Source organism: Pelophylax lessonae (genome assembly GCF_965119305.1).
Source record: "Pelophylax lessonae genome assembly, chromosome: 7".
NCBI classification, from domain to species: Eukaryota; Metazoa; Chordata; class Amphibia; order Anura; family Ranidae; genus Pelophylax; species Pelophylax lessonae.
The window spans coordinates 290,262,219-290,286,668 of record NC_138774.1 but is presented as its reverse complement, the minus strand read 5'-3'; the positions used below and the strand labels follow the sequence as shown (position 1 = coordinate 290,286,668).

General features: G+C 43.3%; 1 protein-coding gene across 2 annotated transcripts in view; it reads right to left on the bottom strand.

Annotated features, from left to right (window-relative positions):
* The window catches only part of PAPPA (pappalysin 1), a 406,220-nt gene that overhangs the window by 44,754 nt on the left and 337,016 nt on the right, over nucleotides 1-24,450 (bottom strand). For both annotated transcript variants that reach the window (XR_014225505.1, XM_082263951.1), the window contains exon 14: nucleotides 14,132-14,297. Coding sequence is in view for 1 of the 2 variants with exons in the window: in XM_082263951.1 (XP_082120077.1) it covers nucleotides 14,132-14,297 (166 nt within the window). In the remaining variant the exon portion in view is untranslated. The remainder of the gene's footprint in view (nucleotides 1-14,131; nucleotides 14,298-24,450) is intronic.

Below are 24,450 nucleotides of genomic sequence, written 5' to 3'. Positions count from 1 at the left end.
AATTTTTTTTCTTTTTTTTTGGAAAAATCTTCCGATACAGAAGTGGTTAAGTTAGAGAGATGTATACAATTATGAAAAAAAATGAAGATTTTTTTTTTCTTTTTTGGGGGGAAATCCTTTCCGGTCCAGAAGCGGTTAAAAAGAGAGAGATGTATACAATTATAAAAAAAAAAAAAAATGAAGATTTTTTTTTCTTTTTTTTTGGGGGGGGGGGGGGGAATCTTCCGGTCCAGAAGTGGTTAACGAAGAGAGATGTATACAATTGAAAAAAATGTTTTCATTTTTATTTTATTTTTTTTTGGGAAAATCTTCTGATACAGAAGTGGTTAAGTGAGAGAGATGTATACAATTATTAACAAAAAAAAAAATGAGGATTTTTTTTTCTCTTTTTTTGGGGAAAACCTTCTGGTCCAGAAGTGGTTAGCGGAAAGGGATGTATACAATAAAAAAAAAAAAAAAAAAAATGAAGATTTTTTGGGGGGGAAAACCTTCCGGTCCAGAAGTGGTTAAAAGAGATGTATACAATTATTAAAAAAAATAAAAATTTTTTTTTTTTCTTTTTTTTAGGGAAAATCTTCCAGTCCAGAAGTGGTTAAGGAACGATGGACCACTCTGAATAAGAAGACCTTGCCCGAGGTGTAAGGTCTGTTTAAAATATCGCATTACAAATGTTGGCTCATTAGTAAAGATGGGAATGATACTTTTGACTAAATGCAAATGGATCATGTTTTTTACTTTTATCGTTTATTCATTCCCAAAATGTCCCAGAGTCTTGTGTTTCAGTGTGTGTTGATGTGTTTATACGCTTCCGGATAATGCTCTCATCATTATCTCAAATGTGGAATAGTGGAACAGATGGTTATTTGCACCTTCGCATGAATACTAATTTCATCTAAGGCAATCTTCAATTGTTACAGCAGAGTAAACAGTGTGAATTAATGCGTGACTGAGCATAGCAAAATACGCCGGATATTTGTGCTGTAGAGAGGCTTTTAAAGCCACACTTTTATACCTCTATAGCTACAAGCTAATTAGTCTGAAAACAAAACGTCCTTCAAGTTCAACCTCCTGAAAACCCCAACCGTTTTGGTCTCAAATTGAGGTTTTGAACCCGAAAAAGAACAATGTTTTTAGTAATGTTATCCTTCAAAATGGGCCTGAACTCAAAAAACGAAGACGGGCTATCTTTGAGGGAACATCTAGAAATGTTAAGTGTGCCTAAGCAGTACCCTGGAAAATCTACCAATTATCTTGAGGTCCACCTAAAAAATAGCAGTGCACTTTCTGTGCCTAGGCACTCTTGAGTCTTGAGCGTCGCTCTTGTAATTAATTCTCCGACACCAATCTCCCCCCTCCCTGTTCTGCCTGCTTCTGATCCCCCCTCCCCGTGTGCCCCTTTTTCACTGTTCCCACCTATAAGGGGCCCAGGAACACAGTCTTGAGCCTCATAGCCAGGGCCGCTGATAGGGGGGGGACCACCAGTCCTCCTGTAGGGGGGCCCAGGAACACAGGGGGGCCCCTACAGCACAGGGAATCGGTGCGGAGGGGCAATTATAGAGGGAAGCCCTTTGCGGCTCTCTGCAGCAGCTGAAAGCCAGTTTCTCCTCCGTCTGACAGCTTTCAGCTGCTGCAGGGAGAGACACAGACACAGGGCATCGTTCCTGTAATTGCTTCTCCGACACCGATCCCCCTCCCTGTTCTGCCTGCTTCTGATCCCCCCCCCCCCTCACTGTGTGCCCCCTTTTCCCTGCCCCCCCCCCCCTGTAGGGCCTGAGAACAATTGTCATTGAGTTAATTAAGCAATCAACCCTTTAAATGCCACCACCTCCATTTGGTCTGAGCGGGAGGATGCTCGTAACTTTAGCAATATCAATTATGATTTTAGAATAACCGTCTATAACACACACTGTCACCACAGACCGGTATGTTCAGAGGATTTATCCTATACCAGTGATGGTGAACCTTGGCACCCCAGATGTTTTGGAACTACATTTCCCATGATGCTCAACTACACTGCAGAGTACAGGAGCATCATGGGAAATGTAGTTCCAAAACATCTGGGGTGCCAAGGTTTGCCATCACTGGTTTATACAGTAGAACTATTCAAGAGACAGGTTCTTTGTTAGTTTTCATTAAGGGGACAAAGCTAACACTTTTCAAAAAAAGGTTTTAATAATGGAAAGGTTGGTGCAAATAAAATCATTACAGAAAAAAGGTATTTCTAACAATAGAGACACACTTTCAGCAATATAAATATAAGGTAGAATTGAGGAGGAAGAATACTTGCAGTCAATGTCCTGGGTGCTATCAGAGTTCAGTAGATGAGCCAGGTGTTATCAGTTCTCAAACTTTTATGGTAAAGGAGAACTCTCAACTGGTTAGGGGTCTCCCTTTTCTTCTGGGATCAAAGGGGTGTTGACAGATGCACCTGACCAATAAAACGCAGTGGCATGGGCTGTCCTGGGGTTATGACAATATCAGGTCCCTGCTCTACAAACAGTTTTATACCACTAGTTATATCTTCTAATATGTACCGGTTGCATTCTTGAAACTGATAGATTATTGTTCAGCATTGAATTTTCGCATCCAGGGATACGAAACACAGTATAGCACAGATAAACTTGTCACCTGGGGAACATCTGACAGCTATCTTCCCTTCTATCTGTGCTAGTGTGGTCATGTATGACCTTATTTCGTTCAGTACAACATTTCTCAATCAAATATATACAGTACTTAGTATTATGTTGTTATGTTTCTGTCCGAGTTTATGAATGGTGTGTTGATTTGTTAAGTTTTGAATTGGGCAGAGCTCTATGATTGCCTTTTACAATCCTTATTAATTCTGGTTATCCTTAATGGATTTGGTCAACGTTTTACGATAGGCCTAGACAGAAGAAACACATGGTTAGTCGCTGCTGTCACCTACTGTATTTTTGATTTATCACTTTAGCGCAGTTCACCACTTAGATTTGATTACACAAGCTATCACAAGCTTGAGACTAAAGGTTTGGCTGGCCAAAATCAGGTTTGGTCTCCACCCAGAGACTGGCCACAATAATCACCTTGTAGGTGGACAGACAGACAAGGAGAAAGCCAAAACCAGGATGCTGGGATAAGGAGCAGGGGCGCTAGACACTCCCGAGGGAAGGCAGGAGACCCTGCCTCTACCAAGACTGTTGCCTCCACCGGACATAAAGTGCAGGACAAGGTGTGGTAGGGCAATAATGGTGAAAAGCTCAGTTTCAAGCAGCTCATAGTCAGTACTGGTGACTAGCCCTTTGTCATCTACTTGCCTTTTGGTAGAGATTGTACAGCTCAGGTCCAGTACCTTCAGGAGCATACCTTTTATCTTAAAGTCCTCCTAAAAATCAGCGGTGCAATTTATGTGTCTAGGCACTCGTGTCGTGAGCCTCACAGCTGTATATCTGTTGCCTCTGATTGCTACACTCATGAGATTGCATGATGCCACTCAAGGCACTGTTGCCCCTGATTGCTACACTCATGAGATTGCATGATGCCACTACTGTGCTGCTCAAGGTTCTCCATGCTGGAGAGAAAGCTGCAGTGTAGGATCTCTCTGCTTATGCTTCATTGTGTTGATCCAGTGACCTGCCTATCTCCTGCTGCTTCTTGATCATTACCCTACCCCAGTATTTGGGTCATCAGTCATCAAAGAGGCATCTCTGCCACAACCTGCCTGTGACCCACAAGAGAAGTACAGGCAAAGGAGCTTCCAAAGCTCCTTTAGTCATGCAAATCAATCACAGAGTAATGAAGTTAAGTTCAGTAACCTGATGCAAACTGATGCTGCTAATCCTGGCCTGAGCATCAGAGGCTCTCTAGTCATTGACAAAACAAGCTGTCAACACTGCAAATGCCACCGTTGCCTGAAGATGGCAGTGTGGGACTGTTTAATACTGCAATTGTCTGATATAATTACAGTATTCAAAAATTATTATATATATTAAAAAATAGTAAAATTTATATTTTTTCAACATTTTCAGGCAATTGTTAGCCTGAAAAAAAAAAAAAAAAAACAGAGCAATATTATCATAAAACAGTGTACCAAATAAAAAACATATGGGCTAAAATTATATTGTATTTTTAAGGTTATCTATAAGTCCAGGATCCAGCTAGGTTACAGGCCTTTCTAGACATAGCTGTCAAGTTATTAAAAGAAGGTCCTAAATTCAATTGCTCATGTTTGCTTATCGATATGTTTTTTTTTTTTTGGGGGGGGAGGGTCATTTATACATTTTTATTGTTTTAATTATATTTAGGCATGCTCTGTGTTAGGTAGGGGTTGTACTTTGTACTCTGTGTACTTTGTGGTTGTTTTTGGCTGGTTATGGTTTCTTGAGATATGCTTTTTTTTTTGTTTTTTTGTATATGTGTCTGGGTTTTTAAAACGATGGAAAAATTCAAAATATAAATAAATAAATAAATACAATTATTTAAACATGCAAATTAGTAGTCACGGAAGTGTTGTCAAGTTAACTGATACATGCTGATGCTACAAAATTTGGCCTGGGCATCAATGACCTAGAGACAAGAAAAGGTTTATAGAGGGTAAAATGTCCTTTCCCTAGTATGCTTTAATAATGAGCGCATAAATAAAGAATGTTATTACAGTAGTGTTACTGGGACAGAATCACAACAACATATTCAGCTAGCACATAATGTACACTGACCAATAAAACAAACACCCCGGGTTGCAGGAAAACTACTTCTGTCTAAAAAGTTAATCAGCTGTTGAGCCGTCTATTGTGAATAACAAAGCATGGGAATTTCTACGGGCCAGGAACACTTCTGCAATGCCCACAGCGTGGTTCAATGCAATATTTGGTAACAGTGTGTAAGTGGCAGCTTAGGTTGCTCAATGTGTGAGGATAACACAGATGCACTACTGTCTGAGACAGGGCCGTAGATAATTTTTTTTCCTGGGAGGGCTCAGCCTTGAGTACCCAGAGAACAATAATTAGCATGTATGCCATGCTGTGACAAATTGTTGTGTGTGTATATATACAGTATATACAGCGCCCAGAGCAGGCACATCTGTTAGTGAAGCAAATAGTAAACATGGCTTCAATGTCAGCCGGGCCCTGCCTGTCAGCCTCGTGGATAAGACAGGTGGTCTTCCCAGTAGCAGTGCGGCTCCCGCAACTGATAGGCTACACTAGCCTAGCTGCTGTGAAATTGACCGATGCTCTGGGGGGGTTTGGACCCCCCTGACCCCTCCCTTATCTACGCCTCTGGTCTGAGAAAGCTGATAGGCTACACTAGCCTAGCTGCTCTGAAATTGCTCTGGGGGAGTTTGGACCCCCCTGACCCCCCCCCCCCCCCTTATCTCCGCCTCTGGTCTGAGAAAGCTGATAGGCTACACTAGCCTAGCTGCTCTGAAATTGACCGATGCTCTGGGGCAGTTTGGACCCCCCTGCCCCCCCCCCTCTTATCTACGCCTCTAGTCTGAGTAAGTATTCTGATGTTTCTGTTTAATTTTCTTACAATTTTGAAAAAGTTTTCCTAAAATCTCATTTAATCTTTGACATTTATTGTAATTTCCTAATTATTATTGTAGTACCCTCCTAGGTAGGTGCTAGTGAGAAAGTATAGTTTTGAGCTCTGTCTGCTTACCAGAGGGGCTGCAGTTAAATCTATATTGTTCTCTGCCTACCAGAGAGCAGGATCTGTTAGTGAGGTCTGCTCATTGTGCTCAGTATGCAAATCATTCAGTCTAGAGAGTGTTTCACGCTGATCCAATAGGGAGGCATATTGGACAGTGGGAGGAAACCTGACAAATGGGTGCATGGGCTTTTGATACAGTCCTGATGATTAGCAGAGGGCAGGACACCTTGGTGCATGTTGGCAAGTGCATTCCAACGGGGAATAAGTTTAAAAGAGCTAAAATAAACCCTGGGTGGCTAAACTCCAACGTAAAAATGCATAAAAAACCTAAAATATAAAAAAAGGTACAGTAAATCTGGCATCCAGGTTATCAATGGTTACAAGCAACCAGAAAAGGGAGGGGTTTTTTTTAATAAATTTTGACCGCTGCTAACAATCTACATGCAAATCAAACATCAGAATAATGAGAAAATCAGTCAGCGCAGATCTAAACTCCCCTAGTTAGTGACTGTTTACTTTTTTTCTCTAGGAATTTATGAAATATGAAACAATTTGAGGTTTTTGATTTTTGGATCACTTTATAATGATATTTGATTTGGTATTCAGAGTACATGTTTGTTATGCACTATATGACTTTGAGGTTCTAAGATTGTAGTTTTAACATGTATGATGTCATTTGCATGTGGCACTGAGTCATCAACTTTATGTAAAAGTGATTGTTTACAACAAATGCACTAGCACTTTAGGATTGAGCAATAGGGGATAATTTACCTAATTATCCCCACGTCATTAATTAACAAGCATTGAACGTATTCTCTCTGGAGAGGAGATGCTTGGGAGGGGAGTTTAGATCTGCGTTGACTGATTTTCTCAATATAAAAACTAAAGATAAGGCCTTTAAAAAATACAAGGCTGAGGGGTCATTGGCAGCATTCCAACAATACAAAGAATGCAATAAGAAATGAAGGAATCACGTGGACGAATCAAATCGTATCAAAGAATACAACACGTTTTGGCAAGGCTGAGGCCATGGATATGAACGGACTAATTGTAAGATGCAACTGACATACCTATAAAGGAGCTTGATCTGCGCTGAGAGACCTATAAACCTTGCAAAATGCCCCTTTATAGGGGTAGTTGAGTGTTCTTGGTGCATCTGTTTTAAATGGCAGGGACTGATTCACCAATATTTAAGGTTTGGTGAAAGTCACCTTCACTTGTACGAATATGCTCCTAAGTTCACTAGGGTTAGATTTTTTTTTTTTTTTCTTTACTGCACTAAAAGGTAAAAGGATTGCGGACCTGACAAACCAGGTACATATATTTCCAAAGGAACTCTCCAGGTGATGTAGGAAGATGGTGAGTAATCCTCATTAATACTACATTAATTAACAAGCATTGAACTTACTCTCTCTGGAGAGGAGACGCTTGAGAGGGGAGTTTAGATCTGCGTTGACTGATTTGCTCAATATAAAAACTAAAGAAAAGGCCTTTAAAAAATACAAGGCTGAGGGGTCATTGGCAGCATTCCAACAATACAAAGAATGCAATAAGAAATGAAAGAGAGCAATCAAAGCGGCTAAGATGGAACACGGAAGGCACATAGCGGAAAATAGTAAAAAAAAAACAATAAATTATTTAAGTATATAAATAGTAAGAAATTGAGGCCAGAACATATTGGCCCCCATAAAGGACGACAAAGGGAATCTGGCTATAAAGGACAGAGAGAAGGCGAAGGTTCTAAATAAATTCTTCTTCTCAGTCTTCACAAAAGAATTGGGGGAATACAGTAACCTAGACTGTAATGTTAAAGTTAATAACACATCACAGGAGGCTCCCTCATGGTTAACAGAAGACAGACTCAGAACTAGACTTGAAAAACTTAACATAAATTATTTACCAGGACCAGATGGCTTACACCCGAGGGCCCTTAAAGAACTCAGCCAGGTGATAGCCAGACCATTGTTCTTAATTTTTATGGATAGTCTCCTGAAAGGAATGGTACCAGATGATTGGAGAAAAGCCAACGTTGTACCAATATTCAAAAAAGGGCCGAGATACATCCCTGGGAACTCCAGGCCGGTTAACCTATCATCAAGATATTGGAGGGGATGATAAGGGACTATATACAAGACTTTAGTAATGAAAACGATATTATTAGTAGTAATCAGCATGGATTCATGAAAAGTCGTTCTTGCCAGACCAATCTATTAACCTTCTATGAAGAAGTCAGCTGCCATCTAGATAAAGTAAGGCCTGTGGATGTGGTGTTTTTGGATTTTGCAAAGGCATTTGATACAGTTCCCCACAAATGCTTACAGTACAAACTAAGGTACGTAGGTATGGACCATAGGGTGAGTACTTGGATTAGAAACTGGTTTAGGGGCGAGTCCAAAGGGTGGTGATAAATGGATAGTACTCGGATTGGGCGGGTGTGGAAAGTGGGGTCCCCCAAGGATCTGTTCTGGGACTAATCCTGTTTAATTTATTCATAAACGACCTAGAGGATGGGATAAATTGCTCAATATCTGTATTTGCGGACAATACTAAATTAAGCATGCCAATATCTTCTACGCAGGATGTGGAAACCTTACAAGAAGACCTGAACAAAATATTGGGGTGGGCATTTACATGGCAAATGAGGTTTAATGTTGGAAAATGTAAGGTAATGCTTTTGGGTGCCAGAAATATGAATGCAAGTTTATTCACTAGGGGGAGAACCTTTAGGTGAATCTAAGATGCAAAAGGACCTGGGGATCCTAGAAGACAACAAGCACAGCAATAGCATGCAATGCCAAGCTGCTGCAAGCAAAGCCAACAGAATACTGGGATGTATAACAAAGGGGATTCACTTCAGAGATAAAACGATAACTCTCCCACTCTACAAGACTCTGGTCCGGCCACATCTGGAGTATGCCGTCCAGTTCTGGGCACCGGTCCTCAGGAAGGATGTGCTGGAACTGGAGAGAGTCCAGAGAAGGGCAATAAAGCTAATAAAGGGAATGGACGATTTCAGCTATGAGGAAAGGCTACAAGCATTGAACTTATTCTCTCTGGAGGGGAGATGCTTGAGAGGGGATAAGATATCAATGTACAAATACTGTACTGGCGACCCTAGCATAGGGAACAAACTTTTCAGTAAAAGGGAATATAAAAGGGCTCGCGGCCATTCACTAAAATTAGAAGCGAAGTGGTTTACCCTTAAAGGTTTCTTTACCGTCAGAGCGGTATGGATGTGGAATGCTCTTCCACAAGCAGTGGTATCAGCAGGGAGCATTGATAAATTAAGAAAACTATTAGATGGGCACCTTAACGACCACATCATACAGGGGTATAGGATGTACTACTGACATAAACACTTTCAACCTCGCTAACTATAAGAATGGGGAAGAAAGGGGATTTAAGTGACTTTGACTGTGACATGGTTGTTGGTGCCAGATGGACTGGTCTGAGAATTTGAAAAACTGCTGATCTACCGGGGATTTTCACACACAACCCTCTCTCGGGTTTACAGGGAGAGTGGTCCAAAAAAGAGAAGATGTCCAGTGAACGGCAGTTGTGTGGAGGAAAATGTCTTGTTGAGGTCAGAAGTCAGAGGAGAATGGGCAGACTGGTTTGAGTGGATAACAAAGGCAACAGTAACTCAAATAACCACTTGTTACAGCCAAGGTATGCAGAATACCATCTACAGCAGCAGAGGACCACACCGGTTGCCACTCCTGTCAGCTAAGTACAGGAAATTGAGGCTACAATTTGTACAGGATCACCAAAATTGGATAATAGAAGACTGGAAAAACGTTGCCTGGTCTGACGAGTCTCAATTTCAGCTGTGACATTCAGATGGTCGGGTCAGAATTTGGCGTAAACTACTTGAGAGCATGGATCCATCCTGCCTTGTAGGCTGGGGGTGGTGGTGTAATGGTGTAGGGGATATTTTGGCACGCTTTGGGTCCCTTAGTACCAATTAAGCATTGTTTAAATGCCACAGCCTACAGAACAGGAAACTGAGGCCACAATTGGCACAGACTCACCAAAATTGGACAATAGAAGATTGTAAAAACATTGCCTGGTCGGATGAGTCTGGATTTTAGCTGCGACATTCAGATTGTAGGGTCAGAATTTGGCACATGGATCCATCCGGCGTTGTATCAACGGTTGAGGCTGGTGGTGTAATGGTGTGGGGGACATTTTCTTGGCACACTTTGGGCCCCTTAGTACCAATTGAGCATGGTTTAAACGCCACGGCCTACCTGCGTATTGTTGCTGACCATGTCTATCCCTTTATGACTACAGTGTACCCATCTTCGGATGGCTCCTCCCAGAAGGATAATGCACTATGTCACAAAGCTCAAATCATCTCACCACTGGTTTCTTGAACATGACAATGAGGTCACTGTACTCCAATGGCCTCCACACTCATCAGATTCGGTCACTGTACTCCAATGGCCTCCACACTCACCAGATTCAATCACTGTACTCCAATGGCCTCCACACTCACCAGATTCAATCACTGTACTCCAATGGCCTCCACACTCACCAGATCCAATCACTGTACCGCAATGCCCTCCACACTCACCAGATTCAATCACTGTACTCCAATGGCCTCCTCACTCACCACATCTCATCCATTAGAGCACCTTTGGGATGCGGAGTAATGGGAGACTGGCATCATGGATGTGCAGCCGACAAATCTGCGGCAAATGCGTGATGCTATCATGTCACTCTGGACCAAAATCTTTGAGGAATGTTTCCAACACCTCGTTGAATCTATACCACGAAGAATGAAGGCAAAAGGGGGTCCAACCCGCTACTAGCAAGGTGTACCTAATAAAGTGGCCGGGTGCAATTCTACATTTCTACTTTTTCATATATATTTGTCTTTTCAGAAAACTATTTCCCTCCAACGTTCTATCCTAAAGATCGCGGCAGGGAAACCTCAATATAGAAACACACATCAACTATTCCAGCTTCATAGTTGTGGCAATCCAAGCCAACATTCCGAATCATGAAGAGTATTCCTTCAAATAATACCCATTCATAAACACAGACATACCAAGTTCAGGGTGAAAGGGACAGTTGTCATCCATTACAAGCTGGGTCACCCACAACATTTCCAAACAATTGCAGTGAAAAGTTACATTGTGTTTTAACGGCAATTAAGGCTGAAAGAGAAGAATGCCACCAATCCAAACATCATTCCAGAAATACTCCGCATAAACATGAGTCACCTAATCCTTGCATGGAAGGCGGACTACAGAGGAGGAACATGGATGGCGTTTCTTAAAGGGAGGCTTGCGTTACTCTGTTCAAGTCATTTCCAATGTTTCCATTATTTTTATGTCCTAGGGCAGGGGCCCCCAAACTTTTCAGTACAACGGCCATATTGTATATCCACTTGATGCCAAATCACGTACATTTATGTCATTGGCTTCAAGTGGTAATACTGGGGTTATGGCTGAAGCTGTATGCGATAACATGCCCTAACCTTGGCCTTAAAAATTTTTGTAAATATTTTTCTATATCTTTTCATGTGACAACACTGAAGAAATGACACTTTGCTACAATGTAAAGTAGTGAGTGTACAGCTTGTATAACAGTGTAAATTTGCTGTCCCCTCAAAATAACTCAACACACAGCCATTAATGTCTAAACCGCTGGCAACAAAAGTGAGTACACCCCTAAATGACAATGTCCAAAGTGGGCCCAATTAGCCATTTTCCCTCCCTGGTGTTATGTGACTTGTTAGTGTTACAAGGTCTGAACCGGGAGTAGGTGTGTTAAATTTGGTGTTATCGCTCTCACTCTCTCATACTGGTCACTGGAAGTTCAGCATGGCACCTCATGGCAAAGAATTCTCTGAGGATATGAAAAAAAAGAGTTGTTGCTCTGCATAAAGATGGCCTAGGCTATAAGAAGATTTCCAAGACCCTGAAACTGAGCTGCAGCACGGTGGCCAAGACCATACAGCGGTCTAAAAGAACAGGTTCCACTCAGAACAGGCATCACCATGGCCGGCCAAAGAAGTTGAGTGGACGTGCTTAGCATCATATTCAGAGGTTGTCTTTGAGAAATAGACGTATGAGTGCTGCCAGCAAAGCTGCAGAGGTTAAAGGGGTGGGGGGGGTCAGCCTGTCAGTGCTCAGACCATACGCCGCACACTGCATCAAATTGGTCTGCATGGCTGTCTTTCCAGAAGGAAGCCTCTTCTAAGGATGATGTACAAGAAAGTCCGCAAACAGTTTGCTGAAGACAAGCAGACTAAGGACATGGATTACTGGAACCATCTCCTGTGGTCTGATGAGACCAAGATAAACTTATTTGGTTCAGATGGTGTCAGGCGTGTGTGGGGGCAACCAGGTGAGGAGTACAAAGACAAGTGTGTCTTCCTACAGTCAGTCATGGTGGTGGGAGTGTCATGGTCTGGAGCTACATGAGTGCTGCCGGGACTGGGGAGCTACAGATCATTGAGGGACCCATGAATGCCAACATGTACTGTGACATACTGAAGCAGAGCGTGATCCCCTCCCTACAGAGACTGGGCCACAGGGCAGTATTCCAACATAACGACCCCAAACACACCTCCAAGATGACCACTGCCCTGCTAAAGAAGCTGAGGGTAAAGGTGATGGACTGGCCAAGCATGTCTCCAGACCTAAACCCTATTGAGCATCTGTGGGGCATCCTCAAACAGAAGGTGGAGGAGTGCAAGGTCTCTAACATCCACCAGCTCTGTGATGTCATCATGGAGGAGTGGAAGAGGACTCCAGTGGCAACCTGTGAAGCTCTGGTGAACTCCATGTCGAAGAGGGTTTAGGCAGTGCTGGAAAATAATGGTGGCAAAATATTGACACTTTGGGCCCAAGTTGGACATTTCCACCTAGGGGTGTACTCACTTTTGTTGCCAGCGGTTTAGACATTAAGGCCTCTTTCACACGGTTCGCCTCCGTAGGCGCATCCGTGTTGCTCAGCGGGGATCGATCTGCGATCCCTGCTGAGCCGGCGGATGACAGCTCCGTTTCCGCTTGCAGTGCGGAGAGGGAGGTGTCACAGCCCCCGCTGCCCTCTATGGGGGATCGGATGAGAGCGGACCGCCTGTCCACTCTCATTAAATCCGATCCGATTACTGAACGGATGGAAAAATAGGGTTTCCATCCGTCCAGATTTCACGGACAGGATCGGATATGGATGGCAGTGGGTATCAGCGGAGGTGCCTCCGCTGATACCTGCTGCTCCATAGAGCTGCATGGAGGATCCGATCAGATCCGCCTAAAAAACTGACAGACGGATCTGATCGGATCGCCCGTGTGAAAGAGCCCTAATGGCTGTGTGTTGAGTTATTTTGAGGGGACAGCAAATTTACACTGTTATACAAGCTGTACACTCACTACTTTACATTGTAGCAAAGTGTCATTTCTTCAGTGTTGTCACATGAAAAGATAGAATAAAATATTTACAAAAATGTGAGGGGTGTACTCACTTTTTTGAGATGCTGTACACGTAAAGCGCTGCCTAAATTTGACAGAGCTAAATAATTACCTAAATTTAAAAAAAAAAAAAAAAAAAAAATATTATATATATATATATATATATATATATATATATATATATATATATATATATATATATATATATATATATATATATATATATATATATATATACATACATAGTAAAAAAAAAATAATCAAATATAGGAATAAATATATATATATTTTTTTTTACTATGTATATATATATATATATATATATATATATACACATACATAGTAAAAAAAAAAAAACAAATAAAATATATATATATATATATATATATATATATATATATATATATATATATATATATATATATATATATATATATATATATATATATATATAGTAAGAAAAAATATATATATATATATACTGTATATAATATATATATATATATATATATATATATATATATAGAAAAAAATAAATATTTATATATATATATATATACACACACACATAAATACATATATCTATGTGTCTATATATATACTGTATGTATATATATATATATATATATATATATATATATATATATATATATATATATATATATATATATAATGCTTGGGGATTCTAAGTAATTTTCTAGAAAAAAAAAAATGCTGAAGCAAAAGCTCCCTGCTACTTTGGCTCACGCCCCAACCTCTGGGGAGAGGAGCTCCGGCCCCCCGGGTGGAGCCCTAAACTGACTTTACGTCCTAGAGTATAACAGGTATGCACGCCTGCACACTCAGCTTCCCAGTCTCCCATAGGACCTGGGCAGAGGGTTACAGGGTTCTTCCGTCCCAAAGCTCTTTGAGGCTCTGGACTCCAGAACCCAATCCAGGAATTACAAAAGCAGGTATCCATCACATTTATTTACTAAGTAATCAACTTCCAAATTCTCTCCAATGATAAATTGACCAAAATAATTCAAATTTATGAACATGGAAACCACACCCTATGTGCCATGTATTATCCGATTACTAACCTTAGTTTTCAGATGGTCATTGCTCCTGTGCATGCGGATTCTATAGCCGGTGTGACACACCACTTCGCAGTGGGCCCCATTGTAGTGGCCATCTGAACAGTTAACAGCAGCATTTTCGACCATCAACGTCGGACAGACCGTATCCTCACAAGAGTAATGAATGCAGCTGTTAGGAAAAAAAGAAAAAAAAGATAACTATTTCATCATAAAAATATATTATAAAAATTGAAATTTATATATATATAGATACACACACTATATTACCAAAAGTATTGGGACGCCTGCTTTTATACGCACATGAACTTTAATGGCATCCTAGTCTTAGTCCGTAGGGTTCAATATTGAGACAAGACTAAGGACATGAATTACTGGAACCATCTCCTGTGGTCTGATGAGACCAAGATAAACTTATTTGGTTCAGATGGTGTCAGGCGTGTGTGGCGGCAACCAGGTGAGAAGTACAAAGACAAGTGTGTCTTCCTACAGTCAGGCATGGTGGTGGGAGTGTCATGGTCTGGGACTGCATGAGTGCTGCCGGCAGTGGGGAGCTACAGTACATTGAGGGAACCATGAATGCCAACATGTACTGTGACATACTGAAGCCTTGCTTTAAAAGATATGCTTTTAAGGGTATATTAGACTGAGTTTAGGTGCGAGGCCACATCTTTTGAGGTGAAAACCCAACTAAAAGGGGGGGAGCACTTATCATGGTGGCACATGGATGCAGGGCCGTCTTTATTCTTGATTGGACCCTGGGCAAAAATTTTCTTGGGCCCTCTTGAATCCACTTATCAACTATTTGGGGGCTCAAGGTGCAGCTGCTTTGGGCCCCACAACAATGACTAGACCCGAGGCAGCTGCCCCTTTTGCCCTGTGTTAAAGACAGCCCTGCATGGATGTGTTCATTTAACTGCACGAAAGGAAAAGGAAGAGTGCGCACTCTATAGAACACATAAGTCGGTGGCAGGGAGGATCATGATAATATATTTACACCAAATTTGCATAGTTGTGGACTTTATGTTTTTAACCACTTCTGGACCGGAAGGATTTCCCCCCTTAATGACCAGGCCATATTTTGCGATTCGGCACTGCGTTACTTTAACGGACAATTGCGCCGTCGTGCGACGCTGAACCCAAATAAAATTGATGTCCTTTCTTCTCTCACAAACAGAGATTTCTTTTGGTGGTATTTGACCACCTCTGCGATTTTTATTTTTTGCGCTATAAACAAAAATAGACCGACGTTTCTGAAAAAAAATATATATTTTTCATTTTTTGCTATATAACGTTCCCAAAAAAAAAATGTAAAAATCGAAATTTAACATCTTAGGCCAATTTGTTTTCTGCTACGTATTTTAGTTTAAAAAAAAAAATCGCAATAAGCGTATTTTGATTGGTTTGCGCAAAAGTTATCGCGTCTACAAACTACGGGAATGATTTATGTCATTTTTATAGTTTTTTTTTTTTACTAGTAATGGCGGCGATCTGCGATTTTTAGACATTGCGGCGGACAGATCGGACCCCTAACTGACATTTTTGACACTTTTGGGGGTACCAGTGACATTACTACAGTAATCAGTGCTAAAAATATGCACTGTTACTGTAACAATGACACTGGCAGGGAAGGGGTTAACCTAGTGGGTGATCAAAGGGTTAAAATGTGAGCCTAGGGGACTGACTCTAACTGTGAGGGGGGCGTGGCTTGTGAAATGATCATAGAGACCTGTGTTCCTATATAGAAGGATCACATGCGCTCTGTGATCATTCCAGAGAGAAGAACGGTCAGCTGTGTTAACAACATCCGACCGTCCTCTCTCAGCAGGCGATCGCAGGTGTCAGGCGGCAATCTGAGCTGCCGAACCCGTGCATCGGAGTCCCCGCTGCCCAGTGCGGGCGGGAGCGCCCCCTAGCTGCAGCCACGCGACCGACGTAGCTTTACGTCGGTTCGCGCAGGAGGTCCGGAACCCGGTTAAAGAAGCATCTGATTATATCACAAGTATTAATAATTCACACGTTATCTATACTAGTATAGCACACAGTGAGGTTTTAGCAGTTGTTAATATTCATTAACCATTTGCCGTCTGCTCACTAGAGCTCTACTGCGGCAAAGTGGCTCTTGTAGGTCTGACGTCCCCCTTCTCGCCGGAGGCTCGCTCCCGCTGTATTCAGTCACAGCGGGAGTCAGGCCAGGGGAGGAGCGGCAGCGATCGCTGCTGTTCTTCCCCGATCGTTGGGGAATCGAGTCTGGAGATCCGCCCGCTTGTGTAAACAAAGCGGGCGGATCTCCTAAGTGACAGGCAGGGTCAGATTGCAGGGTTCAGCATAGCTGAACCTGCGATCTGTCCCTGTGTCACTCAGTCACCTCCCCCCACACACGTTAGTAAGCACCAGGCATACATTAAACCCTCCCTCTCCAATAAAATTAACCCCTTCCCTGCCAGTGTCATTTTTTACAGTAACAGTGCATATTTATAGCACTGATTACTGCAGTAATGTCACTGGTAACCCCAAAAGTGTCAAAAATGTCAGTCAAGGGTCCGATCTGTCCGCCGCAATCCCGCAAAAAAAAAATCGCAGATCGCCGCCATTACTCGTTAAAAAATACCCACCAAAAACAACAGAAGTCTTTCCCTTAGTTAGTAAACGCAATAACTTTTGCGCAAACCAATCAAAATACGCTTATTGCTATTTTTTTTACCAAAAATATGTAGCAGAAAACAAATTGGCCTAAAATGATAAAAAATTTTGATTTTTTAATTTTTTTGGGGGGGGGAATTTCATATAAAAAATGTGAAAAATATTGTTATTTTTTCAAAATTGTCGCACTTTTTTTTGTTTATAGCGCAAAAAGTAAAAATCGCACAGGTGATCAAATACCACCAAAAGAAAGCTCTGTTTGTGGCAAAAAAAGGACGTAAATTTTGTTTGGGTACGGCGTCGCACGACCGCGCAATTGTCAGTTAAAGTCGCACAGTGCCGAATTGCAAAAAGTGGCCCAGACGTAAGACAGCAAAATCCTCCGGAGGTAAAGTGGTTACGTTTTGATTGTTTTATATGATATTATTTAGCGCAGCACTAAGGTTTGTTTTATTATAGCACTATACTCTTCAGTATGAGACGGTGATCAGTGCTGGCAGCTGACTTGATTGAAATAGTATTGGTCGTAGTAGCTCGGAGGATCCTTTGATATTTGTTTTCTTGCCTTTCTACGAGGGATCCTTTCTGATTTATGTTCGCTTTAACCGAACCCAACGTTCTCCCCAGCGCAACAATACTCAGATTTGTCATTTTGTTGGACGAGGTGGTTTTCTCGTTATTACATTTTGTGTTTTTTCGGATATTCTGGAACGGTTCTGTCTTCTGGAATGTCAAGCTGTACGAATGTTGCTGCTGATTAAGCTCGAAGCCCCTCTGGGAGCGAGCACATCCGCGAGGAGGAGAACCCGCCATGTCCAATGGAGGAAAATCAGTGCTGGCTGGAAATAATGAAAATTAAAGAGGAGGATCGCGTGATATCTCTGCGTTCCCGGGAATATAGAGTACAGGTGGGAGAGTCGGGCTACAAATCGAAAAAAGATCATTGTCAGGCTTTTCATTTCCCTTTAGGGGGAGCAAATAAGCGGGGGGGGGGGGGGGTGTCCGATATCTTTTTCGTGGTCCAAAAAAAAAATATACATCAAAATCCCCCTTACATTAGGGTTCCAACAAAGCCCATCTTATGTCAGGGTCCCCCTTAAATCAGAGCCCCCCCCCCCAAACATTAGTTCCCCATACTGCAAGGTTCCATCAAATTCCGCCTTAAATCAGAGTCCTCCCTTACAATAAAGTCTCCCTTACATCAAAGTCCCCCCCCCTTACATTAGGGTTCTAACAAAGCCCATCTTATGTCAGGGTCCCCCTTAAATCAGAGCCCCCCCCCCCCAAACATTCGTTCCCCTTACTGCAAGGTTCCATCAAATTCCACTTTAAATCAGAGTCCTCCCTTACATTAAAGTCTCCCTTACATCAAAGTCCCCCCCTTACATCAGGGTTCTAACAAAGCCCATCTTATGTCAGGGTCCCCCTTAAATCAGAGCCCCCCCCCCCAAACATTAGTTCCCATTACTGCAAGGTTCCATCAATTTCCACCTTAAGTCAGAGTCCTCCCTTACATCAAAGTCCCCCCCTTACATCAGGGTCCTAACAAAGCCCATCTTATGTCAGGGTCCCCCTTAAATCAGAGCCCCCCCCAAACATTAGTTCCCATTACTGCAAGGTTCCATCAACTTCCACCTTAAGTCAGAGTCCTCCCTTACATCAAAGTCCCCCCTTTACATCAGGGTCCCATCAAAGTCTGCCTTACATCCAACTCTCCCCTCACATTAGAGCAGCAGCGGCAGCAGCATTGGCTTCTTCCCCCTCAGTCTCCTATGTCTCCTCCCTCCTCCCTCCTCCTCCTCCATGGCCAATGGCATGGCTTCTCCTTTCGGCCAATCGAGAAAAAGGTCTCAGGACCCACTTCCTGATTGGCCAGGAGGAGAATCCGTGTGACAATAACGAATATTCATCCGCTATTGTCACACAAGTGGGTGGGCGTAGGGCGCAGTGCTCTGCGCCCTAAGCCCACCCTTTTTTAAAGCCTATTAGAGCCTCTGGCTCTAATCACATGCTTCAAAAAAAAAAAAACCCATTGGAATCCATGCGTCCGGTGCCCTGCATGTTGATTAGGGGGCCAAATACATGGATGGGGGGGCGGTGCCCCCAATGGACGGGCCGCCACTACATTAGAGTTTCCCTTACATCAGAACCCTCCTAACATCAGAGTCGTCTTGGCATCAGAATTTCCCTCACATCAGAGTCCCCCCTTACATCAAGGTTCCAACAAAGTCCACCTTAGATCAGAGTCCCCCTTACAGCAGGATTCCATCAAAGTGTACCTTACACCAGAGTTCCCCGTAAATCAAAACAACAGAGAAGCAACAGAGGAAGTGCCAGCAGCGGGAGATAGAAACGGCATTCTACTTGCAGCCTTCATCAACGTGTACCTTACACCAGAGTCCTCCTGTCAATCAAAGCCCCCCATCCTTACCTCAGCGTCCCCCCTTACATTAGAATTACATTAGGTGGCTACAGCAAGCTTCTGTATATAATCAGAAAGTCCCAATTTAATTTTGAAATTTGAGAATTGGCAGGGCAATAGAGCAAGTGGAAACTGAAGGGAAGCAATGGAGCAAGTGGCAATGGAGAGGAAGCAATGGAGCAAATGGCAATGGAGGAGAAAAAACGGAGCAAGTGACAAGGGAGAAGAAACAACAGGGCAAATGGCAATGGAGGAAAAGCAATTGAGCAATTGGCAATGGAGGAGAAGCAACAGGGCAAGTGACAATACAGGTGACGCAACAGGGTAAGTGACATTAGAGGAGAAGCAACAGGGCAAGTGCAATGGAGGAAAAGTAATGGAGCAAGTGGCAATGGAGTAGAAGCAACGGAGCAAGTGGCAAAGGAGGAGAAGCAACGGAGCAAGTGGCAAAGGAGGAGAAGCAGCTGAGCAAGTGGCAACAAAGGAGAAGCAATGGAGAAAGTGGCAATGGAGGAGAAGAAATTGAGCAAATGGCAATGGAGGAGAAGCAACAAAGCAAGTGGCAATGGAGGAGTGGCAATGGAGCACATTACAATAGAGGAGAAGGAATGAAGCATGTGGCAATGGAGGAGTAGCAACAGAGTAAATGGCAATGGAGGAGAAGCAACAAAGCAATTGGAAATGGAGAAGAAGCAACGGTGCAAGTGGCAATGGAGGAGAAGCAACGGTGCAAGTGGCAATGGAGGAGAAGCAACGGTGCAAGTGGCAATGGAGGAGAAGCAACGGAGCAAACGGCAATGGAGGAGAAGCAACGGAGCAAGTGGCAATGGAAGAGAAGCAACAAAGCAAGTGGCAATGGAAGAGAAGCAACAAAGCAAGTGGCATTGGAAGAGAAGCAACTAAGCAAGTGGCAATGGAGGAGAAGCAAAGGAGCAAATGGAAAATGGAGGAGAAGCAACAGAGAAAGTATCAATGGAGGACAAGCAACAGAGCAAGTAGCAATGGAGGAGAAGCAACGGAGCAAGTGGCAATGGAGGAGAAGCAATGGAGCAAACGGCAATGGAGGAGAAGCAATAGGGAGGAGAAGCAATGGAGCAAGTGGCAAAGGAGGAGAAGCAACGGAGCAAATGGCAATGGAGGAGAAGCAACTGAGCAAGTGGCAACAAAGGAGAAGCAATGGAGCAAGTGGCAATGGAGGAGAAGCAATTGAGCAAATGGCAATGAAGGAGAAGCAACAAAGCAAGTGGCAATGGAGGAGTGGCAACGGAGCACATTGCAATAGAGGAGAAGGAATGAAGCATGTGGCAATGGAGGAGTAGCAACAGAGTAAATGGCAATGGAGAAGAAGCAACAAAGCAAGTGGCAATGGAGGAGAAGCAACGGAGCAAACGGCAATGGAGGAGAAGCAACGGAGCAAACGGCAATGGAGGAGAAGCAACAGAGCAAACGGCAATGGAGGAGAAGCAATGGAGCAAGTGGCAATGGAAGAGAAGCAACAAAGCAAATGGCAATGGAAGAGAAGCAACAAAGCAAATGGCAATGGAGGAGAAGCAACAGAGCAAGTGGCATTGGAAGAGAAGCAACTAAGCAAGTGGCAATGGAGGGGAAGCAAAGGAGCAAATGGAAAATGGAGAAGCAACAGAGAAAGTATCAATGGAGGACAAGCAACAAAGCAAGTATCAATGGAGGACAAGCAACAAAGCAAGTAGCAATGGAGGAGAAGCAACGGAGCAAGTGGCAATGGAAAAGAAGCAATGGAGCAAACGGCAATGGAGGAGAAGCAATGGAGCAAGTGGCAATGGAGGAGAAGCAACAAAGCAAGTGGCATTGGAAGAGAAGTGACTAAGCAAGTAGCAATGGAGGAGAAGCAAAGGAGCAAATGAAACATGGAGGAGAAGCAACAGAGCAAGTAGCAATGGAGGAGAAGCAATGGAGGAGAAGCAACAAAACAAGTGGCAATAGAGGAGAAGCAATGGAGCAAACTGCACTGGAGGAGAAGCAGCAGGGCATGTGGCAATGGAGGAGAAGCAACAGGGCAAGTGACAATGGAGGAGAAGCAATGGAGCAATTGGCAATGGAGGAGAAGCAACAGAGGAAATTGTAATAGAGGAGAAGCAACGGAGCAAGTGGCAATGGAGGAGAAGCAACGGAGCAAATGAAGTGGGAAGCAATGGAGCAAGTGACGAGGGTGGAGAAGCAACAGAGGAAGTGGCAGAAGCGGGAGATAAAAACAGCATACTACTTGAAGCCTTTGCATTATTTTGGGGGGGCTTACATAGAAAGCCCAAGATCCTTAAGACGATAAATATTAAAAAATGACCAATTCCTCCAACTAAAGAACAGGCAACAGAAGCCATAAAACTTTAGAGTTTCCCAAATAAAGCATTGTATTCATTAATAATGAGTTTAATGTAGAACTTACTGGCACTGATGCACCACACTATTTAATTATTGATGGCTCACAAGTTTCCCTGGTCTAGATCCAAAATAAATGCATTGCAACGTTCAATGAAAGGATTTCCCATCTTTAACACAATTCTGGCTTTCCCCGAATCCAACGCTGGCACTTTCAAAGTTGATGAAGCATATCTAAACATAAGACCAAGAATGTAATATGTTGCAGATTACCAGTCCTTAGATGTGATGGCTGGATTAGTTTTCTTTTTTTTTCCCCTTTATTTTCACCCGGTGATCCTGCCAGTTACACATTTCCTGGCCTAGGAGACACTTCTCACTCACCGTACTATATATGTATAGAGAGTTAGTCTTGTCAGCCTAGGACAGGGGTCTCCAAGCTTTCTAAAAAGAGCCATTTTACTGTCCTACAGACTTAAGGGTGGCCGGAGTTTGGCCTACGGGAGTAGAAAAGGTCTCAACGTCAGCGGAAATAAACAATGCCCTATCTTTGGTATCAGAGGAAGGAAAAGTGCCCCATCATTGGTGCCAGTGGAAGGAATAGTGTCCCATCATTGGTATCAGTGGGAGGAATAGTGCCCCATCATTGGTGTCAGTGGGAGGAATAGTGTCCCATCATTGGTATCAGTGGGAGGAATAGTGCCCCATCATTGGTGTCAGTAGGAGGAATAGTGCCCCATCATTGGTATCAGTGGGAGGAATAGTGCCCCATCATTGGTATCAGTGGGAGGAATAGTGTCCCATCATTGGTATCAGTGGGAGGAATAGTGTCCCATCATTGATGTCAGTGGGAGGAATAGTGCCCATCATTGGTATCATTGGGAGGAATAGTGTCCCATAATTGGTATCAATGGGAGGAATAGTGCCCCATCATTGGTATCAGTGGGAGGAATAGTGCCCCATCATTGGTATCAGTGGGAGGAATAGTGCCCATCATTGGTATCAGTGGGAGGAATAGTGCCCCATAATTGGTATCAGTGGGAGGAATAGTGCCCCATCATTGGCATCAGTGGGAGGAATAGTGCCCCATCAATGGTGTCAGTAGGAGGAATAGTGCCCCATCATTGGTGTCAATGGCCAGACGAATTCTTGTGACACTCATACAACATATTTTTCATATATACACCCCTCAAATTTTTCCTTCAAGTTTTTCATCTGTCCAGTGGAATTTGGCGAGATTCATTTACAAAAACAGAAAAAAGATTTCATTCATAGGGTTCAAATCTAGTGAGTGCATCTGAAACATAACTCCCAATGGATTAGATAGATGTAATTGTCGGAGAAATGTTTCGGCAATGCTTGTTATCTATGACAGATTTATAGTAAAAGAGAACACCTGATAGCGTAGCAGGTTTTTTTTTTACTTTATTTAAAACTCTTAACACCTTAAATGAGTTCACAGGGTGAAGGTGTCAACCACACATCGAGCTCTCGTAGTTATTTTTAGCCCACTTCCGCTCCCGTGATGTAAATACCGCCATGAGATCCTTATGTGCGATTTGCACCTTTGATGAGTTGTTTTGATACATTTTACATTAAAAAAAGAAATTGCTACACTACCAGGCGTTTCCTATGCTCTTTGTGAAGAAGGACCAGCGATGGAGATGGGACATGGCTATTAATCTGGCCACCAGTTGTATGGAAAATCCTTGACCATCAAAGAGTTTAGAAGTCATAAAATATCTGGTACGTGGTTTGGGGTGGTGGTGGAACGCACAGTGGTGAACGAAACGTGCATTGGAGTCACCCTGGAGCAAGGGATGGGTCCTGGGTGTTCAAGTCCTAGGTGGCAACCATAGTGCCCTCTATAGTTACAGTGAAGAAATGAGTGTTGCCACCCAGGAACAGTAAGTCTATACCTATGATGGGGAATCTTGGCACCCCCAATGTTTTGGAACTACATTTCCCATGATGCTCACTCTGCAGTGTAGTTGTTGAGCATCATGGGAAATATAGTTTCAAAACATCTGGGGTACCAAGGTTCGCCATCACTGGTCTATACACTCACCGGCCATGTTAGTAGGCACACATGTTCAATTGTTAGGTAACAGAAATTGCTTATCAGCCAATCACATGGCAGCAACTCAATGCATTTAGGCATCTATATGTGGTGAAATGCAGTGGCGGCTGGTGCATATGGGGCGCAGGGGCGCCGCCCCTCCCCCTATCCATGCGTCCGGCGCCCTAATCTACATGCGGGGCGCCAGATGCATGGAGTTCAATGGGGCTTTTTTTTTAACCATGTGATTAGAGCCAGAGGCTCTCACAGGCTAAAAAAAAAGGGTGGGCTCTGCACTCCGAGCCCACCCAGTTGTGTGACAATAGCGAATTAAAATTCACTATTGTCACACAGACCCTCCTCCTGGCCAATCAGGAAGTGGGTTCTGAGATGCATTTCCAGATTGCCCAAAAGGAGAAGACATGCCATTGGGCATGGAGGAGGAGGGAGGAGACACAGAAGGCAGGGGGAAGAAGCTGCCGCCGCCGTCGCTGTTGTCCAGACAGGGTGAGTGATCCTGTCCTGGGGGTCCTGTCCTGTCCTGCTGTGGTCCGGCGGTGTGCGGCCTGGTGTGGTCCGGGGCGGGGGGGCCTTGGTGTATGGTGCGGTCCGTCTGCTTCCGCCACCCCCCCCCCGACCCATGGAGCACCAGCCGCCACTGGTGAAATGACTTGCTAAAGTTCAAACCAAGCATCAGAATGGGAAGGAAACGGGATTTAAGTGACTTTGAATGTGACATGGTTGTTGGTGCCAGACGGGTTGGTCTGAGTATTTCTGGGATTTTCATGCACAGCCATCTCTTGGGTTTACAGAGAATGGTGGGAAAAAGAGAAAATATCCAGTGAG